Source organism: Eptatretus burgeri, chromosome 14, assembly GCF_056783735.1.
Source record: "Eptatretus burgeri isolate ZD-2024b chromosome 14, Ebu_testis_v1, whole genome shotgun sequence".
Classification (NCBI taxonomy): Eukaryota; Metazoa; Chordata; class Myxini; order Myxiniformes; family Myxinidae; genus Eptatretus; species Eptatretus burgeri.
In genome coordinates this window covers 42,685,901-42,712,728 of record NC_140974.1, presented here as the reverse complement: position 1 = coordinate 42,712,728, position 26,828 = coordinate 42,685,901, and the positions used below count along the sequence as shown (strand labels likewise).

Here is a 26,828-nt window from a genome sequence, read left to right as displayed (position 1 = left end):
AAATGGTCAAGGGTCCACGCATATAACATATCTGAAGGATGTAATGGGTTTAAAGGGAGACAGGTGATTTAAGATATCTAAAGGTCTAAAGAGTCTGTGGGGTCTAAATTTTATCGGGCTCAAAAGGGTATAAAAGGTCTAAAGGGTGAAGGGGTGGAAAGGTGTCTAAAGGGTCTTAAAGGAATAAATGATCTTCGGTGTTTTGGCGTCTTAAGGATCTTGGGGTCTAAAGGGTCTTGGAGGTCTGCGGGTGTCTTATGGTTCTTGTGGGACTTCGGGGGAAAAGGGTCTTGGGACATATTAAGGGTCTTCGTGGGTTTTAAAAGTCTTGGGGGTCCTAAGGGTCTTGGAGATCTTATCGTTTCATTATGTTTGTATCATATCCTGATGCTCTGTGGACTGTGCTTTTCCTCTGACAGACCCCTGGTAGCTTGTACATGTTGATGCGTTTGAACCTGGTGAGTAACTGCTTAAATATATCTGTCCGGGTTCTTCCCGACATCTTTGTTCTTTGTTCCTTTCACATTTCTTTGAATTTTTTTTTTTTTACAATTCTCTTTATTCATTCTAATTCTTGCTTTTTCTTCCTTTTCATCTCTTTTACTCCCTATTCCTCTCTTTCATTATCTATCTCTCGAAGGAGAAGTGAATTCTTGCAGAAATTTTTTCTGTAAGGCTCACTTGGCTGCACCTGGATGGGTTTGAGGGTAGTGGAGTAGCGGCTGAAACCCGAATCCTATCCAGGTTCCTCCTGATGATTCCATATTTGCTCTGTACTTCTCCGGGTTCCTTCTTGGTCTTCCCTTTCAGTAAGGGTCTTGGGAGTCTTAAGAGTCTTAAGGGTTTTAGGCGTTTTAAAGGGTCTTAAGGTTCTAAATGTTAGTATGGTCTTAATGGGGTTTCCGGGGCATCAAGGGATCTGAAGGTATAGGGATGTCTAAGGGGTCTAAAGGATGTAATTGTCGAATGGCGTAGAAATAGTCTTAACGGGAGTCTCATACCTGAGAATGACATGACGATAATATATTTTTTCCAGGGGGTAACCCCAAACTCTCTTTGGGTGGGGATCATATTTATGTCTGTTTCAAATAATCTTCGGGGTTTTTCAAACATAACAACACAACACGCACATTACCACGATGATATGCCTCATATGAAAGCTATCGAGAGTGGACATTGTGGTCGGGGTAGTCACCCCCTACAGGTCAGAGAAAATTGAAGAGACTACTGAATAATGCAATATCCAGTCTGTTGCAAATGTTTTAAATGACGCTGTGCTGTATTCTAAAAGGAACAAGCAGTTGAAAACATATACATATGTGTCTGTGTTTTTTGAATTACACAAGAGCATTTGGTAGAGCAAAGCACAAAGAACCGAAAGAAAATCTGCATTGGCTGGATATCGATGGAAAAAGACCAGATAATTTTCTGGAATCTGTGTCCATACTGTGATCAACAAAGCAACATTGAAGAGAGAAGAAAAATAAGCGGAATGACAATAATTAAAAGAGGAGTCAGATAGAGATCTGTTCTCTCACCTGGGCTGTTTGGCTTGTTTTGAGAGATGATAATGAAAGTGCTTCATTAGAAAGGCAGGTGTAAAGGTTAACAAAAGGAAAATAGCATTAGATATGCAGACGATCATACACTCGTTGTTGTAGGATTAGAAGAGCTGCCGCAGAAACTGGCTGACATTGTCAGGCAAGAAAGGGAAAAAAGTGGTCTGGCCATAAATGTGGAGGAAGCAGAGACGATGCTTGTGAGGAAGTTGATATTACTCCTGAAATGTATCATTCAAATAAATGGACAAGATGTAGAGCAAGTTACACGATTCTCTTATGTTGGAAATGTAGTAACCAGCGGCAAAAGAAGTGACAAATAAAGATGCGAAAAGTAAAGATATCAATGATGGCGATGGCATGAAAAATCCTGTTCTTGATTACGAGCCACGTACCAATGAGAGGGTAACAATTGAAAGTCATCCATGAATGATGAGATGCGAAAGTTTGTCAATGTTACTGTACGGCTGTGAAACATGGACAAATCAGCCAAGTGATGGACAAACATAGTCTGACTGGTACAGAAATATGAATTATAATTATAATTAGGAAGAAGCTGAAAAATGGGCTGGTTTGAGATGATGACAAAATAAATGAGAAGTTATTTCCAAGTTGCCTGGTGTTGGCTTAACGGTTAAGGAGGTTGGCTTAAGAGCTTTAATACGGTCCTGAGTTTGACCCCCCCAGTTGTTCCGTTAAATAACACCAGGTGGGTTGACAGCCTGTCATCCTTTCAAGGTTGGCAAAATTAGTACCATCTCTGGGAAGAGTAAGCCATCTGAGTATCCTGTGTTAGAGGAGCAGCCCATCCAGGATTGTGCCCTCCAGTCAAGGAATAACTGCCTCGGTGGTCTTTTGCATCTTAAGATACCGAAAAGTTGCCCTTCTTCTTCTTCTTCTTCTTCTTCTTCTTCTTCTTCTTCTTCTTCTTCTTCTTCTTCTTCTTCTTCTTCTTCTTCTTCTTCTTCTTCTTCTTCTTCTTCTTCTTCTTCTTCTTCTTCTTCTTCTTCTTCTTCTTCTTCTTCTTCTTCTTCTTCTTCTTCTTCTTCTTCTTCTTCTTCTTCTTATTCTTATTCTTATTCTTCTTCTGTTTCAAAGAACAAAATAAAGTCATCAACGTGCAAAAAAAAGGTCATGGTGATGAGGAAGGAAAATGTTTTTGGACAAGTGAATTTGTAAACAGCAAAATGTGGCGGCTTGGTGAATTTGTGCATTACTGGTAAAGGTTAAAGGCAAGAAATCGAAAGGAAAACAAAGATATTTCCCCACAAAAAATTATATACAAGATGTTAGCTCATGGAAGAGTGAGATAACAGAAGGTAAAATGGCAACAATCGAATAATGGGGAACTAACTGTCAGTGATGGAACTACAGTTGGACGCAACAATCGAGGGAACTAAGGAATGAGAAAAGAGCAGAGAGAGAGAGAGAGAGAGGGGAGGAAACACAGTAACCTCGAAATATGAAGGTTGTGTGCAATAGGATCAATGGGGCTCACGCAATTGGACAACATATTGGACAATATATTTTGGTGGTTTGACTCACAAGGACAGACAAAGTGCTGCATTTTCCAAGTGCTGCATCCAGTGTTGCCTCGTGTATTTGCTGCATGTGTGTGCGTGACTTGTTACAGCTCCTCGACGAGCCTTAAACCCCATAAAAAGACTGTCGCATTTACAGCCCCACGTCGTGACTAAATAATGAGTCCTGTGAGAAGCTGTGAAACGGCAAAAGCAGTCGCTTCACGTATGTCTGGCTTGATGTCAATTTGGAGGTTATAGCACACCTGAGAGGAGGTGAGTGATCCTTTTGTGAACATGGACTAACCATACGCCGGTTATCAGGATTCCAACCTAATTTAGTCCCCCCAGGAATTATCCATTGTCACAGAAACGAGAGACACAACGGAGGCAGATTGTAGAGCAGACATGCAGAATCTTATGAAATAAGGATTTCTTGAATAAAAGGACAAGGGCATGAGCTCTTTTTTTGCATACAGTGTAGGAGTTAGTACACAGAACAAATCAAGATGTGACAGAATGAAAAGAACAGTAGAAAGAGAGAGGGGGGTCACACCAACAGCAGGAATGAGGGACAAATTATAGGGAGATTTGGAGAAATAAAAGATGTGTATGAGGGCAAAGGGAGGAATAATATTGAGGGAAAGAGGACACAGGCGGTGAACAAGATGAATACAAATGCAAACTGATCTGTCACAGAAGTTGAAGGAAAAAACCTGTAACTTGGAAAGAGGTGGGCCTGGAGAAGGTTAAAGGTGGTAGAAAATATGGTTGCGGATGGGGGATAATGTGAGATGGTGGTGAATAGGGGTCTAGAAGCTCTGGAGGGAGGGAATGTGATTGAAGAAACTGAGGTAGTTGGTTCCACAGCTGGGGAAGAAGGAACACATGAGGGGAGGTGAGCAGTTTTTCTGGATTTTGAGAGGTTTACCAGAAAATGGATACTGGCAGACCATATCTGCCTTGCAGAAACCTGGAGGGACAGAACACGGCAAGGGCAGAGTGTGCAAGACCAGAAAGGAGGCGGTCGAAGACAGAGACATCACCGACCTGTCTGTGATGGGAAAGTAATAGGCCCATAGACAGCTTCATCATGGTAGATTCCAATAATCTTGAAGGCCTTGGTTTCCATAGCTTCAAACTGAGCAAGGTGTGAGGCATGGACGCCAGCCCAGAGGAGAGAGCTTTATTCCATCAAGTTGCGGATGAAAGCCTTGTAGGTGGATAGGAGTTCAGTTGTGCCAAGGAAGGACCTTGCACGATGGAGGATGCCCAGTCAGTATCTGCCTTTGGAGGCCAAATTTCAAATGTGGCTTGCCTAAAAGAGATCATGGCTGAGAGTGAGACCCAAGAGATTGAGTGCTGAACTTCTTCGAGAGGGTTGTTGAGAAAGTAGGAATGAAGGTTTGTGGTACAGTCCTTTTGGAGAGAGAAAGTGAGCATGTGAGATTTCTCTGGGTTAAAAGACATATTCCAAGTGTTTGATAAGTTTGTAATTTTGTCAAGGTGTGAAGAGAGGGAATAAGCTGCTCTCTGTCTGTCAGAAGGAGGAGGGATGTCACAGCAGAGGGTGGAGTCACCAGAAAATAGATAAAGAGGATTGTACAGTCAGGGAGTTCATTGATGAAGATAAAGAATAGGACTAGGCCAATAACACTGCCTTGGGGTACCCCAGTCTTAACAGGGAGAGGAAAAGAAAGGGTTCAATTGGGAGCCCCACGTTGGCGACAAGAGTGGAGAAAGTCAGCAATCCAAGAGTGGAGTTGGCCTTGGATGACATAGGCAGGCAGTTTGGAGAGCCAGGCAGGATGCCAGACTGTATCACAAGCTCGAGATATGTCGAGATAGATGCCCTGATCTCATGTCTGATATTGAGTGCCTCCATCCATTGCGGGGAGAGTAGAAGCAGTATGTGCAAGGTAGAGTGACCAGGTAAGAATCTGAATTGATGATCTGAGATGAGGCAATTGGAGAAAAGGAATGATTTTATATCAACTGCGATGATCAATTGCCATGACCTTGCTGATAATTATTGGAAGTAAGTTAATTGGTCTGTAGTTAAGGGGATCCAATTTTGCACCTTTTTATGTTATGCTATGATGTTGGCTGACTTCCAAGCAGATTGAAGTTGATTGACGGCAAATGATAGGGTGAAAATGGCAGAGAGGGGAAGTGCAAGAGCAGCAGAGCAAGTTTCTAAGACTCGTGAGCTGTTGCCATCCGGTCCAGTTGCCGAATCAAAGTTGAGGGTTTCCAGAAACATCTCCCCCTTCTTAATTGCACAAGACAGAGTCCAGGAGCAGTTGGGTATGACTGGGATGGGTGGGTACAAAGAGAGAGCGAGGGAAAGAGAGAGGGGTTGGGGATACAATATTTGGAAGACGAGTGGAATCAACTGTGGTGCCATTTGAAGTGAGGGAAGGGGTAGAGGGGTAGCATACACCAGAAACAAACTTGGCAGGACACTACTAGGATTTAGAGGAGGGGAACAAGTGTGAAACTTGATTTTTGAGGTTTGACAGATGATGTTTTTTGGACCACCTGGGAGTAGACATACTATACACTTGTCACTGGTTATTTGGAATGATCTGATGTTGCCTTCAGTCAGATTTGCCTTCCAGAAGGAGAATGCAAGTTGCTTGAAAGCAATTGCTTCACTACGGGATTCAGTGTACCAATAGTGTAAGGATAGATAAGAAGGATGAATCTGTGCAAAAGAGAGAGCAGGTTTCTATGAAGGAATTCCCAGACTTAATTAATGTCAGGGGCAGTAGATATAGGAGACCAGTCCTGAAGTGTAATGGCTGCTTCCAGTCCCTGTCAGTTTACATGAGTGAACTACCAGACTTACTGGCACTGAGGCTCTTCTCTAAGACTGGCCAAAGTGATGTTAACCTTCACAAGGATATAATCAGATAAACCAATTTGTGGCAGAGGTAAAGCAAGATACATTGGCGAGGAAATTGGTCATCACCAAATCCAGAAGGGAAAATTTCCCGTTGACAGAAATCCGCATGGGAAAGTTTACAGATTAAGTCAGTCCAATGGAGTCACAGAAGGTCAGGTCAGGTAAAGGAGCATGTATGAGAGCAGCAAGTCACTGTGTACACTTTCTGCAGATACTCCAGGGGCCTCCGTCTGGCCATCCCCCAGGCATATGCCTAGCCTATCCCCATCTCCTTGAGATGCTGATCAACCTGATGCAACCACAAGGCACGTGGTCGGCCCATTGGCTTCCTCCACTCATGAGGCTCCCGTGCTGAGAGAATCTGGTGAGCAGGATCAGCATCAGGAAAATGAGTCGCATGTCCGTATAGCTGCAGCTGATGCTCACTGACTATGCAGGAAACAAATCTCATGAGAGGCTCTCTCAGCAACCGCTCGTTGGACACAAAGTCCAACAAGCAATAGCCAAGGATTCTCTGAAGAGACCTGGTACCAAAGGAATTAAGTCTCCATCTCAGATCCCTGGTCACAGTCCAAGTCTCACATCCGTAGAGCAAGACTGGAAGCACCAAGGACCTGAAGACGCAGACTTTTGACCTCCTGCACAGGTCCCGACAATGCCACACCCCATGATCCAGGGAATCCATGACTCCCTGGGCCAACTCAGACGTCTATTGACCTCTGGCTCACAGCCAGCAGAGACATGAATATCACTGCCAAGGGAAGTGAATCTCTTTGTGACCTCAACATCCTCACCACAAACGGGTACACACAAGATAGCAGCATCCAAGATGTCATTGAAAACCTGGATCTTAGTTTTGACCCAGGAAACCCATAATCCCAGCAGCTCCGACTCCTCATTCAGCACCTCGAGGGCCTCCAAAAGGATTTCCAGAATCTCCGCATAGATTACGGCATCATCTGCAAAATCAAGGTCAGAGACCCAAATGATGCACCGCAGCTTGATCTCTCTGACATCCTCCCAATAATCCAGCCAATACCAGCACTGAAAAGTGTGGGGGCCAGTGATCACCCTCGACGAACTCCAGCAACAAATGGAAATAAGTTGGAGATGGTATCACCACGTCTCACAGCACCTTCGTAGCCTGGTTTTGGCTTCACAGTTAGGGTGGTGGCTGTTAGGTCCTGAGTTCGAGCTCCATTGGCTGCTGAATGAAGTCCAGGGAGTTGACTCACTCTGTCATCCTTCTGAGGTCGGCAAAATGAGCAACAGTGTTCTGGTAATAGGGGCACTGAATCAGCGGCATAGCCATACCCCGAACCAATGATGCAACCAGCAGCCAAAAATAAAGGCTGTACATGAAGGGAACAGCCCTTTCAGGACCAGAGTAGAGTTCAGACATCAGATTGATCAGTTTTGGTGGCACCCTACAAAGACAAAGAATCCTCCAGAGGGCATCCCGTTTCACTGAATCAAACACTTTACAGGGATCAACATGGGCTGCAAGCAGCCCCTGCGAAAAGTCTCATCTGAATTCGGTGAGGACCCGAAGAGCAAGGATAAGCTCAATCGTTGACCTCTTTGGTGTAAAGCCTGACTGCTCTGGGTGCTGGTGCTCAAGCAGATGGTGATGAACCCTATCAAGAATTATCCAAGCAAATACCTTTCCGGGCACTGAGGGCAACGCCACCCCTCAGTAGTTGTTGTAGTCCCAGCGTTCACGCTCCCCTTTCCAGAGAAGGACAACAAGGCCCCTCTTCCAGTCAGTTGAGATGATGCTTGTATTCCAGACAGAGCACAGAACTGCATGCAATGACATGAGTACAGCATTTCCACCAGCCTTGAGAAGCTCAGGATGGATTCCACAGATCCCTGGAGCTTTACCCCATTTCACCCGTTTCACCACAGCCTGTGTTTCCTCAAATGAAGGTGGATAACAGTTGATTTGAGGGTCAGCAGTCGGGATAGTAACACCCCTGACATCCAACTCAACAGCTGGTGGATCAGCCCGGTACAGCCTGGTAAAGCTCAAAGGAACCAGTCCAGCAGGCCTTCACGTTGGACTTCTCTGTCAAGAGCCTACCACCCTCCACTCTAACTGCAGTACACCGATGGACGGGCTTGGAGGAACGCAATGCACCAATTCCCCTGCAAACAGGATGAGAATCACTTGACCACAGGTGATGCCCTACCCCATTTACAGATTCCTCGCACATAGGCCTCCTTGTCCACTGCCAGTGCACATACAGTTTTATGCCTCAACTCCCTGAACAGCTCAGCTCTGCCACCAAGCCTGGTCCTGTGACTCTGGTCAATGGTATCCACTTTCTCTTGAGACAAAATTCTTCTTCACCCTTCAGTGAGTTCCAAGACATCCACCGGTAACATCAAGGATAGTGGGCTTGAAGGCACTCCACAACTCTTCAGGATCCCCCAACGCACCCAGACCCCCCAAATCCCCACTCAGCCTGTTCGCAAACTCCTCAGCTACCCTCTCATACTTGAGTTTACCAACATCCAGCCAAGGCTGGGATGGTAACATTCTCCTGGATTTAAGCTGCAATTTCAGAGTTGCAACTTCAGGATGAAGAAGGAATGATATGTTGTTTGTATTTTTGAACAAGGAGGGGAAATGTATTGAGCTGAGAGATCAGAAGTAACAATACCTGGGAAGAAGCGAAAATGAGGCAAGAAAAGGAGGGAAAGCACAACCCGACTATTACCAATAGGCCTGAGTTGACTCGGGACACAAACTGGACAATTCAACGCAGCAGCTTACGGTTTGGGACAGAAAAAAATGATGAAAAACACGACCAGTAAAACACTAATCCTTACTATATTGGTGTGTAGGGGTGTTTTTATCTTTGCCAGAAGTCTTGGGGGCGGGGGTCGTGGGGGGATGAAAATTCTCTGTGTAAATGTGTATCATGTAGCGCCATTCCGGGTGGGAGAGGTTATTACAAGGCCTCACCGTTTACAGTGCAGTGTTATTGTTCCCACGTTTTCCATTGCAGTGAGGTGTTTTGGAGAAGTATTATTTCAATATACATGTTTGAATAAGGCCAATAAAACAACCCCTCTTTCCATTCTCACAGGGAGCGGGTGCTTCTCGTAAAAATAAAACAGTGAAACACAATGTATTTTGTCCAGGGAACTTAGCTGATATGAACTTGAAGGAGTGAGTGCTGATCAGTCGCCCACATACGCCAAACCCCAGACTGGAAGTCTGTGCAAACACAGCCCCACTTAAATGGGTATCTTTTTTATTTTGAATCTTGCACCTGGCTGTGGGTAGCATCATTGTGACTGGGGGTGGGGGTGGCTGTGTCACAAATGTAGTGCCCCCCCCCCTTTGTGAAGGATACCGTGGGATCAGTCATATCTACCAGCTTGTGTCTAAAACTACCACCCCTAAATCACCCCCTTTTCAATGCGAAATTTCAACTTCCCAGCCACTCAGAAGGCACTAAACACTCACATTAGTGAGTGAGCGAGTCAATCAGTGAGTGGTTAAAGAGCTTTTATATTAGATATTGCTCATCAGATTTTGAAATTGAGAGAAATTATAAATTTCTCTGTTCACTATATTCAATTGCAGTTCGTTGATAAAAAAAACAAAATCATCCACCAAAAGTGCCATTCTTATAACGAAATTCATGACAACGAATATAGCTTGTGGGCGACTCCAGTAGTTCATCTCGAAGAAATCAATTTGATGATTCATTAAATATCCTTCCAACTTAAGCCATGCTTTGAAAAGTTTTACGGTTTATGGATTTTCTTTTTCTCTTCAAGTTAAATGTCATGTCTAGTCCCAGGAAAAGACAAGAAAAAAAAACAATCCTCTGTTGCAATTATTGCAGAACATAATTTTATTTTTGAGTTAATTTTTTTAAATTACATTCATTGACTGCTTGATTTCATGACAATACCTATTCATAAGGCGAGCACATGTACCGGCAGGAGCTGTTTGTTATCGATTCATCTATCTATAATTTATAATTCCAGCAATCTGTGTCTGTGTGTCTGTGTGTCTGTGTGTCTGTGTGTCTGTGTGTATGTGTGTCTGTGTGTCTGTGTGTATGTGTGTCTGTGTGTATGTGTGTCTGTGTGTATGTGTGTCTGTGTGTATGTGTGTATGTGTGTCTGTGTGTCTGTGTGTCTGTGTGTCTGTGTGTATGTGTGTCTGTGTGTTTGTGTGTATGTGTGTCTGTGTCTGTGTGTACGTGTGCCTGTGTGTATGTGTGTCTGTGTGTATGTGTGTCTCTATGTACGTGTGTCTGTGTGTCTCTGTGTGTCTCAGTGTCTGTGTGTGTCTCTGTGTGTCTCTATCTCTCTGTCTGTCTGTGTGTCTGTGTGTCTGTGTGTCTGTGCGCATGTGTGTGTCTGTGTGTCTCTGTGTGTCTGTGTGTCTGTGTGTCTGTGTGTCTGTGTGTCTGTGTGTCTGTGTGTCTCTGTGTGTCTGTGTGTCTGTGTGTCTGTGTGTATGTGTGTCTGTGTGTATGTGTGTCTGTGTGTCTGTGTGTATGTGTGTGTCTGTGTGTCTCTGTGTGTCTGTGTGTCTGTGTGTCTGACCGCTGTTTCTCGACAACCACTGGTCCGATCTAATTGAAACTTGCCAGGTATATTGCTGGGGACCTGAGGATGCGCCTTTTCAAGGTTTGATATTAATCGGACAAGTGGTTCCCAAGTTATGGCCATTTATTTACAAATCAATGACAAGACACGTTGCTGCGTTGGCCGGTGCGCGTCCGGCCGACAATGACGTCACGTGCCGTGCCGGTTACGATGGGGATCAATCGGTGCCTTAGTTCCTGTGATGTAGGAGTGGCAATGATCAATGGCAGCGAGTGTCATGGCAAGCAAAGACAGGGAGGTAAACTTGATTTTAATTTGGATTTTAATTAACTGTGTGTGTGTAAGTATCACAGCAGTTGTTACCTCAATGAAAGCGATAATTTGTGGAATGATGTGAACATTCCGTACGGGCACGCACCACTTCCGAATAGTGATGACTTACTGTATTGTAATAATTTCTCGATTTCTTGTGCGCATTTATAGATAAACACAATGTCCCAATCCAGTCGTCGTTTACTAAAGCGAAGGAACGGACTGTGTGGTTGTTTCTGGCTCGCGGTTTGAAAGTTTTTTCTGTTTGTTTTTTTGGGGGGGGGAGGGGGGTTGCACGTACGGGCACGAGAGAGCGAAGGAATGGCCTGTGTGGTTGTTTCTGGCTCGCAGTTTGAAAGTTTTTTTTTTTTTTTTGGTTTGCAATTATGGCCACGCACGTATGGACACGTACGTACAGGCATGTGAGAGCGAAGGAACGGCCTGTGTGGTTGTTGTTTCTGGCTCGCGGTTTGAAAGTTTTTTTTTTGTTGTTGTACGTACGGCCACACACATACAGGCACGTACTGTTGATAGTAATTCCGATATGTCAGGTAGAGGTGGCATTCATGTTGGTGTTGATTGGTGACTCGACAATTACTACTCTCATACTCAGACACGTGGAAGTGGTTGCTCGGATAATCGAGAGGTATGCGCCATCGCTGCCCCTGTGCTGTCTACCATGGGTTTGAATGTCCACTCAAGTCTAAACTGTCACCTTGTTGTTTCCCATGGAGAGAAAATCATCAATTTCTTCACCGTCTATCAGATGGAAGTCAAAACTAGACATCTAGTTTGCCAACATTCAAACGCTGACCAGTGGACATTACTGATCCCACAGTATTCTTCACGAGAAGGTGAGCTATCATCAGCACCCTGAATGAATTAAAATTAAATTTAAAAATTCCTGTTCTAACAATTCCTGCTCTAACATTCAAAATTCCTGCTCTAACAGCTGGCACTGCATTTAGCAACACAGCCACCTCCTGTCCCCATCGCCCCCAGTCAATGATGCTACCCACAGCCATGTGCTGCATACAAAATAAAAAAGATACCCTTGTAAGTGGGGCTGTGCTTACTCCACTGTTACTTTATCACACATTCCCAACTCCTAAAGAGAAAATTGGCTTTGGGCTCAATAAAGATCACAATATCTCATTAATGGAAAAGTACAAATGAGCTTTTGTTATATAAAATGCACCCAAAGTGGTGCCGATAACCCTTATAGCAAGTGCTTTTTTAAGACATTGGGCCAGTGAGATAGCTCCGTTAGTAGCCAACTCGCCTTTATGCTATGGAGTCTGGGTTTGATCACTGACTGGAGATCAGATTTAACTCAAAACCGCCCTTCTGGTGCATTGCCAATTGAAGACGATGGATGCATCCTGGATCACTTTCATCTTTCAGATGGAAGTGTAACGTTAGTTGTCCCATCTGGTATTTAGGTGGACGCGAAACATGGTGCCCTGATCAAATAGCCCGTCTTTGGCATGGGCTTTATTCCAAGCACATTTTATGGGAGTATTGGCATGGAAATATGGCGCAGACATGTTGGGTGAAATAACTAAATGCCCTTTGTGAAAAGGAAATTTTTCTCCAAACTTCTTAAGTAGCTCACTTCACTCACCCCTTGAATGGTCGATGGGGGAGAGGTTGCAAGTCCCCCAAGCACGATCACAGTTTTGCCCACAGAACAATATCTATGCTAAGCTTTGGTGCAGGACGTACTTTACAGATTCTGGAAGGCTGTGTGGTAGGGAGAGCACAGGAGGGGGGTCAAAACGAGTTGCCTGTTTGCATGTGTCATATATGGATGACCTCCAGTGAAGTTTTTTTTAAAAAAAATTATTTTTGCATCTGCTTCTCTCCTTATTCATGACGATCATCATCCTTTCTTGGACAGTTCAATCAACGTCAAATTAACTGATTCTAACAAACAATATTCATATCCTGAGGCCGTATGATTGAAGAACGAGCTGCTTGTGAAATGCCATTGTGGCTTCTCCTTTTAAAGGTTAAAATGCGGGGCCCATGGAGCGCTGTAACATGGGCCTGACATTTTGCGTGGAATACAGAAAATGTCACATTGCTGACGATTACTCCACTTTGCATTTTTCTTTGCTTGTGTGTGTTGTTGGATGTTATCGCCGTATGCGGTTTCAGAAGGTTGAGCGGAGCCCTCCCAGGTCTCGAAACATCCACCTCCGTTTCAGTAAGGGATCATGATTTCCTGTTCTCGGTTTTGTTCCGACAGCTCTTTTCAGGATCATCACTGAGCCCCGGACAGCCTCTAACTGTAGTTTGTTTGTAGTTATACTCCCAGGGATGGTATGTAGGATATTTGTGATGTTCTTCTTTATCATTCCCATTGCTCCAACTATCACTGGTACAATTTTGGTGTTCTTGATCAGCTTCCAAGATCTTTTGACTTCATTTTTTTGTTGTCTTGAGGCCAAAATCGCTGGGTATTCAAACCTTAATTAGCAATGCCATATTTTCTTCGTTGTACCTTTAAGTAGCCTCCTACATATCCGGTCATAATGCTTCATTTTCTATGTTCACATTCGATGGGATCATCAGGTCGTCTGTGAGCGTTACTTCCTTCATTGCTTTCAATGTGTGTGTGTGTGTGTGTGTGTGTGTGTGTGTGTGTGTGTGTGTGTGTGTGTGTGTGTGTGTGTGTGTGTGTGTGTGTGTGTGTGTGTGTGTGTGTGTTAATTTGTAATCATTGTGGAAAAGGACTTCGTGTAATCAGTACCAAAGAGGCTAATGTCTCGATGTAAAGGAGCCGTTTATCAAATAATTATATTAACTAGCAAGCTATCGTGTGCAGCCCGTGGCTGCTAGTTGCATTATTTGGGGGGAGGGGTTCTATTACCCTATATTACCAGTACACTGGTACTCATTTTGCCAACCTCTGAAGGATTACAAGCTGAATCAACCGCACTTGGTGTTAATTAAACCAATGACAGGGGCTCAAACTCAAGTCCCTAAGATCTTAAGCCAGCCACCTTCACTGTTCAGCCACCACCAGGCATATATTAACTGGTAAAAGGCATCCACAACCATCCTTGACCATGTTGTTGAATGTCGGCTGAGGCTCTCACTTTTATTTCTTACAATAGTGGGGCAACTTAGCATAACAATTTTGCATTTTGTGAGGAAAGCACCAAATTTGGCACACGAGTAGCCTATCATATTATGAACAGATTTGGATATTGGGCCATCTCAAAATTTTTGATGGCAGTGGAAAATGGCTGCAGCAGCGGCTGAATTTGCGATGGCCCAATATCCAAATCTTTTCATACTATGATAGGCTACTAGTGTGCCAAATTTGGTGCTTTCCTCACAAAATGCACAATTGTGATGCTATATTTAGCTAAGTTGCCCCACTACAAGGGGAAAAGCCATTCAAAATGACAGGCGAACAAAATTAAACACACCACAGAGGATTACCATACACACAAAGTTATGAATTATTACCCTCGCCAGAGGAGAGGGTATTGCATTTTGGGTCTGTTTGTCTGTCTACCAGTCTGTCTGTTGCTTGGCAAAAATATGTTTTTGCCAAGCATGTTAATCGGTTTGGTTAGTTTGTTTGTTTGTCTGTCTGCTCGCCAACAGCCCAAACCGCTTAGCTGATCATTCTGAAACTTTCGGAGATTGTCGGTACTGTCACTGCGATGGTCTATCGATGGTCAATGCGAGGTCAACATACGCTAAAATGTCACCATCGGCCAAATATATAAAATTGTCAATTTTCATACAATTGATTGAATTGGAACAGGATTTTCATATCAGCTCACGGAAGTCGATCACAAATTTTTTTTTCGGTTAACATCGGCCAAAAGGTCAACATATGCCAAAGGTAAACAGCTTGGGTGCAATTTCTAAAATCCTCAATTTTCATCCGATTGACTTGAAATTTGAAGAGGATTTTCATATCAGCTCACTGAATTCAACCACCAATTATTTTTGAGGTAAAAGGTCAAAATAGGCCTAATTTCTAAAATTGATAGGGCCAAAAACGATATATATATATATATATATATATATATATATATATATATATATATATATATATATATATATATGTATATATTTTTTATACAATTAACTTGAAATTGTACAGTTTTTTTATACAATTGGCCTATTCTACTCCAAATGTTTGTTGATGGAGATCGCATAGCTGTGTGCTTGACTTTATACACCTGTCAGCAATGGGTGTGGCTGAAATAGCTGTATATGTCATGTGACGGCTGTGTGTGTTTGTGTGTGTGTGTGTGTGTGTGTGTGTGTGTGTGTGTGTGTGTGTGTGTGTGTGTGTGTGTGTGTGTGTGTGTGTGTGTGTGTGTGGTGTTTGTTTGCAGATGTATATATATACTGTATATATATATATCTTCTTCTTCTTTCGGCTGCTCCCGTGAGGGCTCGCCACAGCGGATCATCCGTATGATCCGAATAGAGATTTGGCACATGTTTTACGCCCGATTCCCTTCCTGACGCAACCCTGGTCACCTCTTACGACACAGGGATATGGTACACCTATTTTAACCGGGGTATACACCGGCCCAGTATACTGGTACTCATTTCGCCGACCTCGGAAGGATGACAGGCTGAGTCAACCCCCTGGTGTATTAATTCAGTGGCCCAACGGGGCTTGAACTCAGGACCTTTTGGATCCCAAGCCGCTGCCCTAACTACTCCGCCAACACCAGGCTTTGTATATATGTATGTATATATATATATATATATATATATATATATATATATATATATATATATATATATATATATATATATATATATATATATATATATATATATATAGCCATTTATGCCATGTGACAGCTGTGTTGTTGCTCCGAGACATTTCCACTTCACAATAACAGTACTTACAGTTGACCGGGGCAGCTCTCGCAGGGCAGAAATTTGACAAACCGACTTGTTGGAAAGGTGGCATCCAATGACTGCCACGTTGAAAGTCACTGAGCTCTTCAGAACAGTCCCTTCTTCTGCCAATGTTTGTCAATGGAGATTGCATGGCTGTGTGCTTGATTTTATACACCTGTCGGCAATGGGTGTGGCTGAAATAGCCAAATCCACGAATTAGAAGGGGTGGCTGCATACCTTTGGTCATGTAGTGTATTGTTGTGGATTCCCGCCCACCGGCGTGCGAGCGACCGCGTTTAACCAATAGCGGCCGCTTCGCCCACCGAATGGACAATCCAGTCGCGGCTTTCCGGATCAACGCCGAAAACCAGCCACGGGTGTGTTTTGAGCACACCACAGCCTAGTCAACACTCTACCCGCGCTACATGGTCAATCGCCGAATTGTCAATATACCTAATTAATCGCGTGGGCAGAGTACCGAGAGACTGTGCCTCAACGGGGCCCGTTTGAAACGAGCCGCTTAAGCAGCTCGCTTCGTTTTGGGATAACCGAGCGGAGTGTTATCGCGAGGCCCTGTTGGACCCGATTCTATTATCGGTTATTTAACAACCAACTATATTCCGAGTGCAATATGGCAGTTCAATTAGGGAAAGGATGCAACGAACGGGTGAACATTTGAACAAGCACATTTATTTCACAAGCGGTACATAGCAGTCATGCAGTCATATAATCAAGCAAGGCAAGACACGCATGCAGTTTGCAATCGACAAAGGCAAAAACAAAAGCACGCATGCGATTATACAACCAACAAAAGCAATGCAAAAGAGCTACTACCGTCTATCTATTATGTACACACTTATACAGCTCTACTTAAAGACATGGCGCCACAACGTTCATGCAAAAGAAACAAAGAAAAACCCCAGCAAAGACGAGGGGTAGACTGGACCTCTTGGGGTCTTTTTAGGCACGCAGCCATGTAGACCGCAAAGGCCGGGCTGGCTACCTTCACCCTCGTGGTGACTTGCTCGGGCCACCCTCGACGTCCCCTCTCCAACGACCCACGGTAAGGCACGGCAGGCCGCGCGCCTTGACTCCGCTGTGCTCCTCTCTCTCCAGCTCCCTCCCGCGGCTCCACACACTGCCCACAACTCCGACACGACTCTCTCTCCTCTCCTCCACACACCTCACACCCTCCAGCAGAGAGCGACCTTGCGTTCAGCGCGCCCTTTTATCTTCACGGCTCCTCGCCCCTCCCTTCCGCCCCCCTCTTCCAGCACGTGCGGGAAGCTTCCAGAAGCAGGGTGTTTCCCTCGCCGAATCGGGGCCTTTCTCATTCTTCTTCTTTTTTATAGTTAGTGTCGCTTTATAATTCTTGGTGTTAGGTTATTCTCCTGCTGCGTTGGCCGGCGCAGAAGTTATTCGTTTGGGGGTGGGGCCGTCGTCTGCTTCCCCCCGATGAATGCCAGGCTTCTCGCAACCGTGTGCCGAGGTGGCAATGCGGTAGTGGTTATGGTGGTTGTTGTAATGGTGGCGTGGCTGGCGTTTTGTAGTGGTCGTGAGGGTGGTGTGGTTGGGCGGTTGTGGTTAAGGTGGTTGTTCTGAAGGCGGCTGTTCGTTGCCTGTGGGGATGTTGGCAGTTGACTAGAAGGTGGTTGTGGTGATCGTGGTTCTTGTGGAGCGGTTGATCCAAAATAACGATAGCAAAAGAAAAACGGCTAACTGAAGATTCACAGCCCTGCACACGAATAATTGCACGTTAAACATCGGTGGGGAAATCTATCTGAACGCAGACTTATCGACATAACTGATCTAAGGACCTATATGGTGCTCTGCTAATTTCCACAGCCGTAACGGTATGTATGTGTGTGTAGTGTATGGAGTATATATATATATATATATATATATATATATATATATATATATATATATATATATATATATATATATATATATATATATACATTGTTACGAATTCGCGCCCGTCGGCGTGCGAACTACCGCTTTCCACAAATAGTAGCAGCTTGCCCACCGGATGGACAATTCATTCGTGACTTTCCGGAGCTAACACCGGAAACCAGTCATGGGTGGGTTTCCAATCCCCACCACGGCCGAGCCAAATGTCCACCCGCGCAAGATAGGGTCACTCGCCGAATTCGATATACCTTAGTACCTGCGCAGGCAGCTGACCGGACGACCGTACCTCGACGCAGGTCGACCTGGACACGAACCGCTTAAGCGGTCCGTTCCGTTCTGCAGTGATAACCGAGCGGGTATTATCGCCCGACCTCGCCGGATCCGATTCTATTGAACGGGTGTATAAAACCCAGCTATTTATTCCGCAATGCAAGATGGCATTTTCAATAGGGAGAAGACGCAACGAACGGGGTACATTTCAACAAAGCACATTTATTTACCATTTACACACAACACGTATGCAGGCAAGGCAATGAAATACAGTCATACACGTATTCAAATAAACAAAAGCAATCACGGGACGGGGACAAAGACACAAGCAAGGGAAAGCACTATGACCAAATATTATTATTATTTCACAGGCACTTAACAGGTTTTACTTATGGACACGGCGCCACCAACATTCATTCGAAAGAAAAAAATAAAAGGAAAAGACCACCCCCATAGACAGGGGGGTCAGACTGGGCCCGTGGGCCTTTATGGCGTGGGACTTGGCTGACCGAATGGGCCCCACGAGACCGACGCTAGTTACCTGCACCCTCGTGGTGCGACGGTCGGCGAGCTCTCTCCGGCACTCTCCTCTCGTGCGCACATCGACCCTGGACCACCAGACACAACACTCTCGACTTGGCACCCAGAGGGAAGGCACCCTGAGCTCGAACCACCACGAAGCAGCAGCAATCACCCGACCAGAAAAGGCTCGACGAGAAAAACACACGAGCTCACGAGGTTGACCAGGAGCCACCACGAAGAAAACCACGAGAGCTGCGAGCTCGACAAGGAGCCACCACGAAGCAAACCACACGAGCTCCGACCTGCCAGTCGACGAGAACACACGAGCTCCGCTGCCACTACGAAGAAGAAAAACCACGCGAGCTGCGAGACCTGGCGTCCTGCACGCCCTTGTATCCCCTGGAGTCCAACCCCTTGCTCCTCTCCGTTTTCTGCTCCGCCCCCCTTCCAGTTCCTGCGAGAAGCTTCCCGAAAAGTGGCGCTCCTCCATTCCCAGCGCCTCATTCCACGAACCGACCCATGGCGAACGATCTGCCTCGCCCTCCCCCCACGCCAAGTGCGGAGAAAACAGGCGGGAATATTAGGCGTGAAAAATCCGCACGCCATCGAAGTTCCTTTGGTTTCCTTTTGCTCGCGTTTATTGACTGAATGCGGAGAGATGGTTCTAATGTGTCCGTGGAGAAGAAGAGAATTGATAGCTGGCGTCGTGGCGAAGGTGGTTAGGTGGTTGGAGATGTTGTTAGTTCAAAATAACGATAGAAACAGAAAAACCTACCTCAAAGGATCACAGCCCTGTGACACGAATTATCCCCATTAAACAACGGTGGGGAAATCTAACTGAACACAGACTTATCAATCTAACTGAACTAAGGAACCTTTATGGTGTTCTGCAAATTTCCACAGCCGTAACTATATATATATATATATATATATATATATATATATATATATATATATATATATATATATATATATATATATATATATATATATATATATATATATATATATATATATATATATATATACCCAGACGATTGTTCTCGCTCATTCAACCAGAAGATACGTGATGTTTTTGTTTTGTTGCCTTCACTTTCTGTCCACTGCAGCTACCATCTACTTTAGGCTTCTCTTCAACATCTTTCTCATCAGCATTGGGATTCTCATAATTTCCTCTGCCATCTTCAGTATCCACTGCTAACGTCTCTCCCTCTTTAAAAACTAAGGTCACCTTCTCAGTTTCCTTTTCCTTCATCGCTGTTCTCTTGAAGTACTTATACAGAGACATTGCAAGAAAGGCAAGATCTTGTGAGATATACGTAATTAAACGTGTGTGACAATAATGATTAAATGACCCAAAACCAATTATCTTCTTCCTGGATGCATATATATATATATATATATATCGTTAAAAGTAAATAATGACCTCAGACAAAGACCTTTTATAATGACATGGGTTTAAGCCCTGCTTGAAAGAATACCACATAGTTATTTGGGCAGAGTATAAGTTAACAGATGGCTGCCACGATCGGTGATGTTGATTTTCACAATTACTAGTAGTCAACAGATTATGAAGATGACAGGTGACCATATGATTATTTATTTTTTCCAAATAGAAATTGTGGTTGGAGTCGGGTGAGCTGTCCAACCAATGGGTGGAACGGAATGTTACAGACAGGACAGAAACATAAACAAGCATATTATTATTGAGATTAATTAATTCTGATGTAATTGAAATATACTGGATTTTAATGTATCGATACTGATGCTTTAATCCTGCACCAAGCAGAAAAACTTGTCAAGGAGTCCACCAAGCGACTCAAGCATTTGTGGTCATTCAGTTAATTTGGGAGTGGACTAAAATAAGTCACTAAGGCCGAAGTAGCTCGCTTCAACAGTTGAGAGGTGCACAGCAAAGTGAGAGGAAACATTCTGTAATTCTAAGAGGGGTTATAAATAATTTGTTATAAGGAAGAAACACATTGCCATGAACAAGAAATAGGCTGAGGAAGAACCAGGGGGCAGACATGATTGGTTGGAACAGCGCGATTCACACAGAAGGGTTCCCGCAGACTCGAGTGTTTTGGGGACTTTTCCCCACCATCATACACCTTACTTTTTTTCCCCGATCATCTAGTAGTAGAATCTACTTTGTGTAGTAAACACATTCACCCACCAGTCATTCACTGCCGCAGAGTCATTCACCCTCCCATTCACCCCAATCCTGATCAGTCCTCCCATTCACCCCAATCCTGATCTCATTCACCCTTGGATGAACCATTCTGCCACCAAGTCTGATTAAATGTTGTTGCTTTGCTTGGCCATGATGACTCGGGGGTCGTTGGGTTAAACTGCAGTTATTTTACATCCTATGTCTCCATTCCAATCTTCGATTGAGCACTTTCTTTCTCAAGTTGCTGCGTTCCGTTTGTGTGTTTGTAAAACCGGCGTATACAGCCCCATAGGCGTTCTTCAAACCAGCAGTTCATCCTCCTCCAGTTCATTTATCTTGATCCAATAACATGGTTTTAACCAGAGCACAGAAAGACTTTCATTGACATTTTTCTAAAGATGCCATGAAGTCTTTCAAAGCAGTGGAAAGAAAGAAAAAAGCACAGCCATCTCTTGCATGTTGCCTTCAGAGGATGTATCGCAAGCTCAAGGACACTTTGCTGTGTGTGCCCAGAATAATAAAACCATTTAGTGGGATTATAATTCAAGACAGATGACACCCACATTACTATCAACCAAGTTGTACCATCGTGTGAATTTCCCCACGCATTGTATTAATAAGTTTTTTTTTGTTGTTTTTTTTTAATTTTCATATCTCTGCACAGAGAGTTACAGTCAAGGGAACGTATCTTCTGTAGAGCAAAGAGAAGATGAAAAGGTGTTGAATGGAAAAAAAGATGTGTCATGAGTCATAAGCCTTTCGGAGTTCAGCGAAGCGATTGCCGGAGCTGCATCGAAAAGAAATCCCTGCATAATTTTCATCACAAGCAATCATTTCATTTTGTTTAGGATAATATGAAAATTGATGCTGTTAATCCTAAAGCTGCCGTAGATTTTTAATAAAAGAATATGTTGTTGCCGATTTGAATGTGGTGTACAGGTGGTGTCGAAAGGTGCCGGGCATGCGCTGAAGGAGAAGGTACAGCGGGCACGTGGAGAAGATCTACACGAGATACTCGATTACTGGAAGGGTGTCTCAGCGCAGCACACCTAGAAGTCATACTCAATGGGATTGGATGTCGGTTGATTTGTTCCACTCCATCGGGGTCGTTGTCAAGTAGAAACTGTCCCTGTCCTCATGGGGGCACTGTGAAAGAGCTGGACTTGAAGCTCTCACCGCCGATTAAACCCCGGTAATCATGCGGCTACATGAATATGAGGATTCACCTGGCACAATGAAGTACAGTACAGTCTTCTTTACAGCTCATAAGTGATAAAATTTATTGGAGGAGTTTTATAACCATCGCTTTTGGCTTCCAGACCAAGCAGCAGAAAGGACATTAAAAGCCTGAGTTAGCAAGTATGGTGTAGGTCACAGGAACTGATTTATAAAGGAGATGAGAGAGGTGAGGAACCTCTTGATAATACTGCAAGAGATTGTACAACATTGATGGTCATAGGGGATGCGGAGGGATGGGGAAGGGGGGGGGGGTGGGAATTAATAAATTAATCCAAGATAGAATGAGATGAGGCTTTTATAAGAATGAGAAGTGAAGCATGTAAACGGGCTATTAACAATCACAAGAGGTTATACTGAAACAGAGGAATGTCATGAGATCAGTGACAGAACAAAGTCGAAGGAAGGACAGATGGTCAAGGACGTGCAGTCTTACGTCTCCATTGCCTTTATTCTGACCTTTGATAATCTTAAGTAAATAAGTAAAAGGTTTTTTTGTTTACAAAATCATGGTGAAGGTAAAACTTTGATCATAAGCATATATTACCGACCTGGTAATATAAAACAAGATAATTCTAATGTCATAACTGTGGAGTTAGTGTGATGTCTTATTTTCTTTATAGAGGGGTCATTGACCGAAAGCAATTTTAAATACATTATTTCAAAATTTTCCCATTTCTGGGTCTCAAAAGGGCCTTGAACTTGATACCAATACATCTTCGGTTAAATTTTATGTAAAGTGACGGAGCCTCATGAAAAGAGATTGACGAAGTCAAATAACTTGTGTGGAGGAAATTATTTTAAAGTTTACTTCCTTTCCTGTAATATTCAGGCCTACGTGTCTGACCGAGCACACAGCAATAGAGTGGCAATACACAATATATGTATCAAGAGCAAATGGTACTTAAAAGGTAACTTTTCATACAATTGGCCGAGGAATATGTATCTGGAGCAATGAAAAAAAGGAAATGTTGAAAGTTTCCATTTAAGCAATTGGATTGGTTGAAACAAGCAGATCTGTTGTGAAACGTGTACTTTACTATATATAGTGCAGTGTATCATTGTTTTTCTGATGCTGGGCGCAAGCAAGGAGCTTCTTTACATTCACAGCGTCAGTGAGACATGTTTACAGCTCACTGGAGATCGTTCTTAAGACTAAAACTTTAAATGCTGGATTGCATGCCTCCCCTTTGGGGTTTTTCTCAATTCAATGGAGATCTCCTCTCTCTCTCTCTCTCTCTCTCTCTCTCTCTCTCTCTCTCTCTCTCTCTCTCTCTCTCTCTCTCTCTCTGGACCCATCATTCGGAGAAGTTCTGTGATTGAAGGTCAAAACCTCGATGAGGGATGCTGCCCAGCTGATGATGCAGATAATCATTGAATCAGGCATTCAATAATCTGATGAAATTCTCTCATTTTTCTGTGTATTTTTTGTCTGTTCTTCCTTCTCTCTTCCTTCTTTCTTTCCCCTTCTCTGATCCTCCCTCCTACTCAAAAAAATGCAGAATCTTCTCCAAGGCAATACAAATAATATTTAAAATAGACCAGTAAAGATTGTAACAGTGGAGGAAGAGGCCCCTACTATTGACACTGCACAAGGGTGCTCCCAACAAGTAGTAATAATTAATCTCAATCTCAGACAGGTCATCACTCAATCACAAGATGCAGATGTTTTTTGCTAAGTAGCCAAGGAAAATAAAACTCATGTACGAGTGCTTTACCCATTCCACCAACAATCCACTCAATGATTCTCATGACCATCAAGTGAATACAATGTAACAGTAGAACCTTGGCTACCGGGACCATCAGTAAATGCTTTTTTGGATAACTGATATAACAGATATCTGTTACATAACAAACATTATTTCATATAAATTTATTTCAATGCTATACATACCAGTATGAGTGCTCACCAGTGATATCATTTATAATTAAGAACTATCTGTCCATGGTAGCTTGCAGACCCAGGTATAATTAATGACGCCAGACCAAATCTGGATAACTGTCAGTCCAGCTCGCAAGGTGTCTTGCCAAAGTCAGTCTGTATTTATTGGCTACCTGGGGAAGGTTTAAGGATTACCACACTTTTCTACATGGGGAATTGTTTTACTTATCCAGACTTGTTCTTGATCTGGCCTAATCATTTTCTGGTGACCATTGTCTGCTAGTCATGGTTTGACTATATCAAATCAGTGACAGTATTTGAAGTACTCTTGAAGCAATGGGTATTACACTACCAAAACCCATTTTGAAAGCATTTGCCAGCATTTTTGTGTGAAATAATCAGCCTAAAATCCCATTGAACCGTGGTAGAGTCAGCGTGCTGTCACTTCATATCAAATCCTCATCGACTTCTGACATGGGTTATCTGCAGGGAGATTTAAAAAAAACGAAAAAGATTTCCACTGCAATTTGTAAATGTATTTTTTCCCATAATTTAATTTTATAATTGCGAAGCTGTATGTATTGTCGTGTCAAGAACAGTTTATAGAACGAAGGTAAACAAAACGACTGAAAGAAGCTAATACTTGAGAACACACTGGTTGTTGAGTGGAATTGCTTGTCCCCAAACCTCATGAAGGTCATTGGGGAACTACAGGGGCATTTACATGGGCAAATAGACCCGGTAGTGCCCATCTCCTCTCCAAGCCAAGTTTCGTTGAACAGCCAATACAAAGAAGGCAACACAATCAGGATTTACTCACTTCACCACCGAGCCACCCTGCTTGCTGAGTGGATGTAGAGATCTGATGCCTTTGGTGAAGATATTTCTCGTGGTTCACATTCTTTAGGATGTTTCAGAAACAAACAATTGATGTTTTTATTAACCGGAGGAAAATGAAGACATTGTTTGTGTAATATGCATCCAATATAATGTTGTATTTGAGTGATGGGCAAACGAACACTATAATGCAGGAAAGAAAAGCATTTACTGATTACAGTTCAACACGTTTTTGGAACAGGAAAACACTTCATCATTTACTTGTTTTATACAGGGTAGGCCACGAAATTACGACAGCCTCTGTTCAATTGTGAATTTCTTCATTTGGTGGGCCGCCTCGTAGTCTGTGCTTGTGAGTTTTATTTCTGTTCAAAAAGTATTTCAAGGATGTTAGGATTACATACTATGTGCTGTCCCATTTCCTTACAAATGCTTTGTTTAAAAAATAATAATAATTAATTACTGTAAATGGTAATGTTGGAAATCGACTTTTTGAAATGATGTCATTGGCCCATGTAATGACGTCATACTTTGAGACAGAAACATAACTCGCATTGCATTATTTTCTGTAAAACTTTGCTGTCTGTGAGCTGTGTCATTTATGTTAAAAAGGTATGTCCCTTCTGACCAAAAATACAGAATGCATGTACAATATGCTTGCTTATTATATTTCAGTCCTGGATGTGTCAGAATCTAACTTTTAGCCCTGTTGTGTGTAAATTGTATGTTGGGCCAACAGAAAACGGGGTGCACATTTAAATGTTTTACGAATTGTACGTATTTAATTCCACAAAAGTTTTGTGACCAAATGTCCAATTAAACATACAGTGTTAAGTTTTTTGAATAACGTGTATTAAAAATTCTACATTCACGTGCACGATCAGAAATTGGTTGAATCATGGATCCCCAAAAGTAAACCATTCCTGGGAGGCATCCACTTATTACTTTTGTGGGTCTACTTGGCCGTGAAATGTCATGTGCCTTTCACAGTCAATCGTGGACCCACACTCCACAGAAATTACTGGGAAATTCACTTAAAAGGTACATTTGCTGCTCATGGCGCATCTTTTATATTTCCTTGTGATGAAAAGAGTAAATTTGACAAGTCAGAACATAGGCCTGCAAAAAGCCAGAAAAGTTTCTGCTTTAAAAGATATTGTTGAAGTTATGGCCACTTGACTGCCTGCTTCAATGGGTAGAGATTCTCAGTTTTTGAAATATGAGTTTTGTTTCTCTTTAACGCTCTGATCTTGCCAAATATCAAATGTCTGATACAATGGTTCATGCAGTGATGTCAGTGAGCAAAGTGAGAATGCACATCAGTGAATAACTACCACAAAGTAGAATGAAGAACTAGCCTTGCTCATTGCTTGGAGAAGAACTAGTCAAGACTGAAGAACGCTATCTATCTGTATCGTCGGACAGATAGAACAGTGGATGGAATTAATAGAATGTTAATAAAAGTATGCTAACCGTCAGAGGAAGCAAGGAAAAGCTGACGTTTCAGGTGTTAACTCCTCATCCGAGCAAAAGGGTAGGATGGGATGGGGGCGAGGGTTGATATAGGATGCGAGTAAGGAAGAATGTGGGGGTGATAATGCATCATTTTGACACCACATGAGAGGAAGGGTCAGGCTTCAGGGGATGAAAGTCAAAGGGAATGGGAGAAAAGTGGGAATAATATGGAGAAATAACAAGTGAAATAAAGATAATAGATAAAGGAAAACAACTTTAAAAAAATTAAACAGTGAACAATAAAATATAGGAAACCCTCCAATATCACCGGGGTGAGGCTCCTGGAAAATTCCACGATAGTTAAAACCCCGATCGTGGAAACCAAGGGTCAATCAAAACCAATAGTTCCTCAAGGCAGCGTTCTGGGCCCTGTTCTTTTTCTGGTTTTCATCAATGATCTCTCCGACTCTCTGGAAAATCCTCTTTATCTCTTTGCTGATGAGTCCACCCTCTGCCGTACCATCTATCATCCCTCAGACTGGCAAGCAGCAGCTTCTTCGTTCACTGCAGATCTGGATAAAATCACAAACAGGTCCAACACGTGGAACATGTCTTTCAATCCGGACAAATCTCACACTCTCACTTTGTCTCTCCGAAAGGACCGTTTGGAAACCCCCCCCCCATCCACTTTCTCAAAAATCCTCTGGAAGAAGTCCTTTCTTTCAAGCTCCTGGGTCTCACTATCTGCAATGATCTTTCCTGGGAAAGCCAC

At 43.3% G+C, this 26,828-nt stretch overlaps 1 protein-coding gene across 6 annotated transcripts in view; it reads left to right on the top strand.

Annotated features, from left to right (window-relative positions):
• The window catches only part of LOC147013045 (protein ELFN1-like), a 258,139-nt gene extending 232,704 nt beyond the window's left edge, over positions 1 to 25,435 (top strand). For all 6 annotated transcript variants that reach the window (XM_085854513.1, XM_085854516.1, XM_085854510.1 and 3 more), the window contains one exon: positions 21,586 to 25,435. In XM_085854513.1, the coding sequence (XP_085710639.1) occupies positions 21,586 to 21,699 (114 nt within the window). In that variant the 3' untranslated portion in view covers positions 21,700 to 25,435. The remainder of the gene's footprint in view (positions 1 to 21,585) is intronic.
• The last annotated feature ends 1,393 nt before the right edge of the window (positions 25,436 to 26,828 follow it).